This window comes from Gouania willdenowi, chromosome 20 (assembly GCF_900634775.1).
Source record: "Gouania willdenowi chromosome 20, fGouWil2.1, whole genome shotgun sequence".
Classification (NCBI taxonomy): domain Eukaryota; kingdom Metazoa; phylum Chordata; class Actinopteri; order Blenniiformes; family Gobiesocidae; genus Gouania; species Gouania willdenowi.
This window is the reverse complement of record NC_041063.1, coordinates 21,654,586-21,663,197: the sequence shown is the minus strand read 5'-3', so window position 1 is coordinate 21,663,197 and position 8,612 is coordinate 21,654,586. Positions and strand designations below refer to the sequence as shown.

At 34.9% G+C, this 8,612-nt stretch overlaps 1 protein-coding gene and 1 non-coding gene across 2 annotated transcripts; one reads left to right on the top strand and one right to left on the bottom strand.

Moving 5' to 3' along the window:
• Positions 1-3,318: 3,318 nt before the first annotated feature.
• On the bottom strand, positions 3,319-3,390 carry trnac-gca (transfer RNA cysteine (anticodon GCA)). Its single transcript has one exon. It is a non-coding gene; the product is annotated as a tRNA-Cys (tRNA).
• Positions 3,391-3,571: 181 nt separating this feature from the next.
• Positions 3,572-7,582, top strand: pomp (proteasome maturation protein). The gene is made up of 6 exons (XM_028434516.1): positions 3,572-3,633; positions 3,916-4,013; positions 5,789-5,849; positions 5,962-6,063; positions 7,195-7,288; positions 7,374-7,582. Exons 1-6 carry the CDS (start codon positions 3,631-3,633, stop codon positions 7,439-7,441), a joined length of 426 nt encoding a protein of 141 aa, XP_028290317.1. The 5' UTR covers positions 3,572-3,630; the 3' UTR covers positions 7,442-7,582.
• Positions 7,583-8,612: the final 1,030 nt, after the last annotated feature.

The following is an 8,612-nucleotide window of genomic DNA, read 5'->3' as shown; positions in this document are numbered from 1 at the left end:
TTCCCTGATTCTTAAAATCAAACTAAAATTGAAGGAAAAGTTACCCGGAAAAAAAAAAAAAAAAAACGTACAGAAGTAGAAATAAAAAGAGCGCTCAGAGAGCGCCCAGTCTTTATGAAAAATTGCAATGAAATGCACAATCCAGATCTGATCCGGTTATAACTTGGTGGGGTAATTGAGGAACCAACTCGACATAACTGTGCCAAATTTTGTAAAGATCACTTAATTGTAAACTGATATATATATATATATATATATATATATATATTTTAAAAATTTGCCAATTTTGAGAAATAGGCATTTTTTTGCAATGTTTGAAACTGATCCAGAATTAATATATTAATCCAGATCCCCTCCAAAATGTAATGGAATCTTCCATGTTGTAAAGTCTATATTTTGCTAAAATTTCTGTCAAAATCTGTTAAGTACCCTTGACATAATCCTACTGACAGACAAACAAACAGAGGAAAAGTACAGAAAATGCAAAGAATTAAAAAATTAAAGAAAAATAAAAAGATCATAAAATTCAAATAAAAGAAACTGACATTCAGATTTATAGTGTAAATAAAAAGAAAAAAAATATTAGAAAGGAAATCAATGTGAACAAAAATCAACCTATGATATATCAATGGATGAACTAACCATTATTTGTTTTACTTGTAATAATGCATCAATTTTATATTGCACTTTTTATTTGTGAATAGAGAGAAATAAAGAAACAACAACTTAGCATTTGTATTATTACTTATTTATTCATTTTTAATTTAATCTTGATCCTTGGAGATCAAACGTTAAGAACGATGCATCTTTGCATCATCTCCAAACTATGACTCATTCGACTGCTTTCGGCGCTTTGTGCTGCCACTAAATAATCCACTGATGGATGTTTGGGATGCTGAAGAATATCAGTGCAGAACGCTCTCACATACGCATCACTTAGAATGGTTTCACTGAGAGAGAAATGTGAAAGAAAGTACATGTGCATCCATACAGGATGATTTCAAATTGTCTCTCTGATGGCACACGTGATGACACACTACCACTCAGCAGCCAATAAAGACACAAACCCTCCTCTGAATAAATGAGTTTAATTCTATACCCACAGGCGTCGAAGACAAATTGCATTCTGTGCATATTTGCATAATGGACATCTGCCTAATTAGAATTTCATATCTGATATATTTCTTCGGCAAAAGAAGAAATGCAGCTCGTTTGGGCGGTGGCCACAGAAATCAGAGACATGATTCATTATACAATCAGGCATCATCACAAATAAGGAAGAGTGAGTGAGTGCAAGATCTGCGCCGTGCCAAATTACACTTCCATCCATTTATGCTTCGTTTATAATGTTAAGTTGAAAACGAGCTTGGCTAAAGAGGAACAAAATGAAACTATATCTGAATTTACTGAACGTGTCCCTAAAATACCTTCCCGATGATGATGATGATGATGACAACACTATTTCAGTTGATCTCACAGGCTAATTGAAAGCTAGATTGAGGCCACACAAGGCCTCACTGTCTGGATCCTCAAGTCAAGACTTTGAGTTTTAAATTAGCCTGAATGAACCAGTGTTCGTCCTGGTTACGTTTAATTTAAAACAAGAGGGTACAATGTGAAGGGAAAAATATTTATTAAAGCAATAATTATCTATTATGGATCAATCATCCAGTGGTAGAAGAACACATGTTTTTTTGTTTTCTATAACATCAAACTTAAGGCCCAGGGGCCAAATCCGGCCCTCCAGAGCATCCGATTTGGCCCGCAGGAGAAAGTGAAAATGACAGAGAAAACAATAAATCATTGTGTAAATTACCAAATAATTCAGTTGTAAATTGTTGTTGAAAAAACTCCTTTTTTTCCAAAATCCATGCAATTTTTCTCAAATGATTCCACTGAAGCTTCCCAAATTAAATACATTTTGGTCAAAAAATAAATAAAGCAAAAGGACTTGTCACTTATTGCTTAGATATTGTTGATGCCTTCCATACTTTGTCTAATTTATAACTGGAAGTACAAACTTAGACACATTAATGTTGTAATTTTTGGTTTTCCCGTCTAAAACCTGCAGCCCACTAGTGATCAAACTGGTCAGTATTTGGCTCCTAATCTAAAATGAGTTTGGCACCCCTGCTCTACCAGTTAACCCAGGTGACTCAAAGAAGGGTTTGTGTGTTTTTGTGGTTGTGTATATATTTTTCATTCATTTTGTGCATTTTTCTTGTCATAATATGTGTTTTTTTGGAATCATTTTTTGTTCTACTTATATGTATTTTTCTGTCAGTGTGTGAGTTTATGGAGTGATTTTTTTTTTTGATCTTGTGTATTTTTGTTGTGGTTTTCAAGTTATTTTTATTTATTTATTTAATCATTCTTGGGCAATTTTATTGTCCTTGTGTTTATTTTTTTGTGTAATTTTTGTGTTTGCTTTGGAGGCATTAGAATGAATGAATGTGACACCCCCCCCCCCCCCCCCCCCCCCCCCAATTTATCCTGCAGGAATAAGTTCACCAATTACCAAAATGATTACCAAATAATTCAGTTGTAGATATATCTCAGCTCCTCCAAATTCACCAATTCAATGAAACTCTCCAATATTTACTGAACTCACTGTTTTCCCATGCTTAAATCACAAGACTGCACATTGTCAAAAGATCTTTTTTTACTGAAATAATATGATTCTCCCATACATTTTACACATAAATATATGTCGGTGTGCAATGAAAAAAGTATTCAGTTGTTTCCCACCTGTTTTACATCATATATAACAGTACTTAGTTAAAACGTGTTTAGGTTACTTTGCATGGTTTTCATTATAGAGAAACTACGTTAAATTGTCAAGCAGCACCATCTAGTGGTTGAACACACTATCAACATTAATGTCAGCATTTAATGATAATTCATTAAAAGAAGAAAGAGCGAATGTTTTGTGTGTTTTTGTTGTTTAATGTAGTTTTACAGTCATTGTGTGTAACTTTATAGTTTTTTGTATAATATTTCTCATTATATCTACTTGTGTTTTACTGCAAATTACATAAAGTGCGTCTCAGTGTGAAGAAATCTATGGAGTTTTTTGCAAGCTTGTCCATATGAAATTTAAAAATGCATACTGGTTATCATTTGTCGAAAATTAGTCGTGGAAAATAAATATTAATTTGGCGGTAAATTATGATATTTTAGTGAAATAAATAAACTGATTGCTTCTCGTACATGTTATACCTGCGTGCATTGTTGTTTACTGAGATCAAATATTGAAATACACTGTAAAAGAAAGTTTATCAAGAAATAAAATCTTAGCCCATAAACATTTGTTAAAAGAGGGGGCACCCGGATTTGAACCGGGGACCTCTTGATCTGCAGTCAAATGCTCTACCACTGAGCTATACCCCCGATAGAATGCTTTGACATTTTTTGTCTATTTAACACAAAGCACGGCTATATCAAAAACGCCGAAGAAAAAAGCATGAAAACAAATAAAGACTACGACATTATTTTGAGGTGAATGTGCTTTATTAAAACAGAAAATGTGTATCTTTTATTTATTTTTTTCCCAAGCAGCGGATATGACGTTACGACTTTCCGGATGTAGAAGCGTACCGAAAGGAAACTGAATTATCATCCGCAGCCAGAATGGTGTGTTACCACTAAACTATGTATATTTTGTACCTATATCGATCTTAAAATGACTATACGTTATGTATTGATTATTTTAAATACGGTATAATAATTTTGCCTGTGTAAGCTTTAGCACTTTGAGCTTTATCGTTGAGAAATCTAAGTAGATTTCAAGTTGATTAGTCACTCAAGCTAATGCTAGTTAGCAGCTTGCCCATTGACCGAACTCTGTATTTAAAACCTGGCGTGTGTGATTTTCTTTTATTAATGTATGGCTGTTGTGACTTGTTTTCCGTGTAGAATACGTTGGATGTTCGCTCCCAGCTGAAGGACAGCGTCCCGGTGGCTGGCTTTGGTCCGCACGGATCGTATGGACTGCAGGACTCGCTCCGCACCGGGTAAAACACTCCCGAAACAACACGTTTGTGGTCAGAAGTATTGCAGCTTTTCTCTAAATTCACATTCAACCACGCATTTAAAAGTCTATGATTCTTGATTGTACTTCACAACTGACAGATTTCCATTGCGAAAATAATTTGTTGGGCTCTTTTTATTGTATAATGACAATATAACATCTAACATCTTTATTTCTGTTTTTTAATTTGTTTTTTTTTTTAATTCTCTTTTTACCATATTTTGAATAGCATTGATTTTATTGTTGCAAAAATAAATAAATAAATAAAAGCACGAGAACTTACATTTGACATTTTTTGGCTGTGATCATGTGTGATGTTTGTAGTGTTTTTTTTTTTTTGTTGTTTTTTTTTCCAACAAATATCTATTCTGTTACCATAAAATAATTTTATTATAAATCCAGCTTCCTTTATACATTTATCAAACGAACACTTTCTTCTTAAGTAACCATACTATTGATTTTTAAGTGTTTTTTCAAACTGTAACTGCACTAATAAGTTGACACTATCAAGTTATGTTTTGAAAACCTTATAATTAAAGTTTTATGCGCAATTAAATTCACTGTTCAGTGATCCTGCAGTTTCTCTGTTTTTTATTTTTTATTTTTTGATAAAGTTTTTGCTGCTAGTTTTACCACACTCTGACGAGAGCACCATGTTTTTTTTGGGTAACCGTGGCAACAGTTCAATAGTGAAAGTAAAGCCAGCAGTGCTCCAAGAAAGTTCTGCATTCTAGTCAACCATGGGTTGACTCAAATAATTTACATCGAAGCGTTTTAGTAGACGAACGATTTCAGGTGAACCTTTTTATTTATACATTCCTGAAGTTTTGAGGGTCAATAATCATGGATGCATGTGAGAACACCCAGTGCAGTGCTGTTTGTGGTGTTGTGGGCTAAGTAGCCACTAACCAGTGTCCATTACTGTCTGTGGGCTTCAACATGGGGCTCTTAAGCCTTTTGAAATGAACCACAGTCCCACATTGGATGATGCATCTTCCCCAGACCACACTGGGTCCAAGGGTGAAGTGAACCTCACCACCTTCAAACCTTTTTTAATATAAAGTAAAAGTTGATTAGTGAATTAATTTGAACTAACTCCTCACTTTAACCTGACAGATTTCTGATTCCTTGGATATGTCTGTATTTTATTTGTATTTTTTCTTATTTTTGTTTCCTACTGTAACGTGTGCATTTGTGTTTAATCATTTAATTAACAGTATTTTACTTAATTATGCATATTTTTTTTCCTTTTCTTTCTTTTTTTTTTTGTCTTCATTCTTTTCATTTGTAATATTTCTCGAGCGTCTGTGACATTAGTAATTCCTTCTCCGGGATAAATAAAGTACTTCTGATTTTAGTTCTTACTTCTAATCTTTTATTTAATGTTTACTCCATCAAAATCAACAAAAAGTAGCAACTGTCGCATCGACTAATTTTGCACCCTATTAAATATTCTTTTTTTTAAAACAAATGGTCAAAACATTCTCATTTATACAACCTTACAGACTGTCCTTGGTCACCTTTCCATTCTTCTTAATTGATTAAAGAAAACAGAAAAACCAAAAATTAGGAAGATGATTCAATATTAATCTATTCTTTTAACCATTTTCTCAAGCTTTTTCTTCCTTCTGCCAGTCATTTTACACACTATATTATCCAAATACATAGTTCAACCCTTCTGAGTTTCTGTCTCTGTTGCTGATTTATTATTTAAATAGAAACCTGCGTTAAATAAATGATTTAATCTTGTGTTTTCAGCTTCACCAGCATAAAGAATGAGCTCATTCCCAGTCACTCGCTGGAGCTGTCGGAGAAAAATGTACGTCTGTCCGCAGAGAAGTCGACCAATCCTTTTTAACAGCAAACGCTTTGAATAATTGATGGTTAGTTTGCATTTTTCTGTCAGTGTCATTCGTGTTTCTGCTCTACAGTTCCAGGTCAACCAGGACAAGATGAACATGTCGACGCTCAGAAACATCCAGGGAATTCACGCTCCGCTCAAACTGAAGATGGAGCTCAAGGCAGCGACACAGGTACCTGTCATGGTCACACAGTCTCTGAATTAAAGACAGACGAGCAAACTGCACATCCTACCAGCGGTCGGCACGGAAACTGTCTAAAGCAGAGATCGGATGCCAGTACAACCAAGTTGTGGATGGGTCATCCATATCACAGGAACATTCTGTCATTTTGACAAATTTTCAGGACATCCCAGGCATCTCAGTCGCATAAAGAAAAAACATTTTATATCGCAAGAAAGAGTCATCTTTATACTATAAATTCAAACAGAAATCTGATTTTTCTTCTTACATTCCCACATTTCAGATTTCAAGAGACTGTCACCAAAGACCCAATGCATATATGTGACTAATCATTAGTGATGTGAACAGTCTATGTACCTAGCTCAAAGCTGATCAATTTACAGGAAGCTGAGGCATATGTAAAGTTGTTTACTGAAGACCCAAACATGTTCCAGCCTGAAACCCAGACAAAGCTGTTTTCTAATTTTGAAGGGCTGGCATGTCCACCAGATAAGATGTTTAGCAAATGTTTGTGTATAATCTAGAGTAGGTAGAGCTGTATTACTATACCAAATTTCAGTTTCCTATGTGATGTAGTTCCTGAGATATTGGAAGCTGAAAAATAAGGATGTGTGACACATGCCACCCTCACTTAATTGGCCATGACTCAAAAAGTTATCATTCGATCAAACTAAAAATTTACACTGTGCCTATTGAGTAATCACAGAACATTTAGCAAAACATTCAGAATTTTTTGAGACCGAAGTGCATGGGGCATTTGTTGTATGGGAAGAAAGGAGAATGAACCCAAAAATGTGTCAATAGCTTAAAATCTGGAGCAAAATGCTGTTGCTACTAATGGCCACCAGGTGGCAGGTGTGGACAATGTACTTAAAAAAAATAAAAATTAAAGAAAGTGTTTGTGTTCAAATAAAGGGAACAAAATTTGAGCTGTACCCTTATTAAAATAATATTTAAACAATATTTTTTTCCTATTTGTTAAACATGCCTTTGTATGAGAAAGTGTTGGATTCTTCATCATTCTGAGCTCGTCTGCTGTAATTAAAGCATCGATCGTTGGGCTTTAATTCTCTCTGCGTTGCTCTGTCCAGCTTTACGATCTTCTCTTGGCTCTCGTTCCAGATTCAGCGTTTGCCGTTCCTACCGAGCTCTCACTTGGCTCTCGACACGCTGCGAGGCAGCGACGAGACCATCGGCTTCGACGACATCCTGAACGGTGACGAGCACTCACTCCTCACTGAGCTCATCACGCTGGAGGAAGAATCCAACTAATGTGAAGTGTGTGTGTGTGTGTGTTACAGATCCCAATCAGAGCGAGGTGATGGGTGAGCCACACATGATGGTGGAGTACAAACTGGGTGTGTTGTGAGAGAAGAAAAATGGTCATTAATGCATTGATTAAGGTTATTTTCTTTTTGTGATTATCTTCAACGCTGACGTCAGTTGTTGGTTTGATGTATTTACTGATAATAAAATCAGTCACTGACGGCTGCTTTTCTATCACTTGGAACCTTTGGTCGTTTCCTTTCAAACCTCAGCAATTTTCACGGGAACTTGAGAATGTTAGGAATATTCCACTAAAGAAACTTTTCATGGGAATTATTTATTATTGCACACATACCAAACTCAAGGACCAGGGGCCAAATCTGACCCTTTAGAGCATCCAATTCGGCCCCACAGCAGAAAGTTTAAAAAAAAGTCAGAGAAACCATTTGTAGATATCTCCAAAATAACACACAAATTAAATGAAACTCCACAATATTAGCAGGGCTCACATTTCCCTCCATGCTTATATCACATAAGGCAGTCATTTTTTGTAAATTTTTCCAAAATCCTGTAATTTTCTTCGAAGTATTTCACAAAATTTCCCCAAATGACAAAAAATGGCCACAAAATTTAAAGTGGGGATCCTGGCGGGACTGATACTTGATATTATCAGTGCCGTAGATATTTTTTAATTTATTTACATGTGGCAGTACAAACTAGAGCAAAATAATGTTCAAATGAATTTTCCACCTAATATCTGCGGCCCACTGCTATGTATTTGGCCCCTGAACTAAAATGAGCTATTGTAGATACTCCTGATTTGTTGGAATTAACCAGAAAAACAGATTTATTTGTATGTAGAACTTTCCAATTGTTCAAGTCTTGTAAGAATCTTGTTATTAGGATTTACAGCCAAGTCAAAACTATAATAAAATATGTATTTTAACTATATTTAATGTCACTGTTGAAGGCCAACCTTTAACTCCCATTAATTCGCATAAATCCCTGTTATAGGTCAGAGTACGTTTGGGTCTGGATTTTCTTGAATATGAAAAAGGGACATAATTAAAAAAAGATAATTGTCATTTTTGCTTAAAATGTTCAATAAAGGATCAACAAAACTTTAAAAACAAGTTGATTTTCTGTTTCTAAAACCCCAAAAAGAAATGTCACATTTTTTCATATGGTGCAACCGGAAGTTGACGTTTTTCAAAGTAAGAGCATGTATGAGGACTTGAGTAGAGGTGGCAAATTTAACAGAAAGTGCAACATTA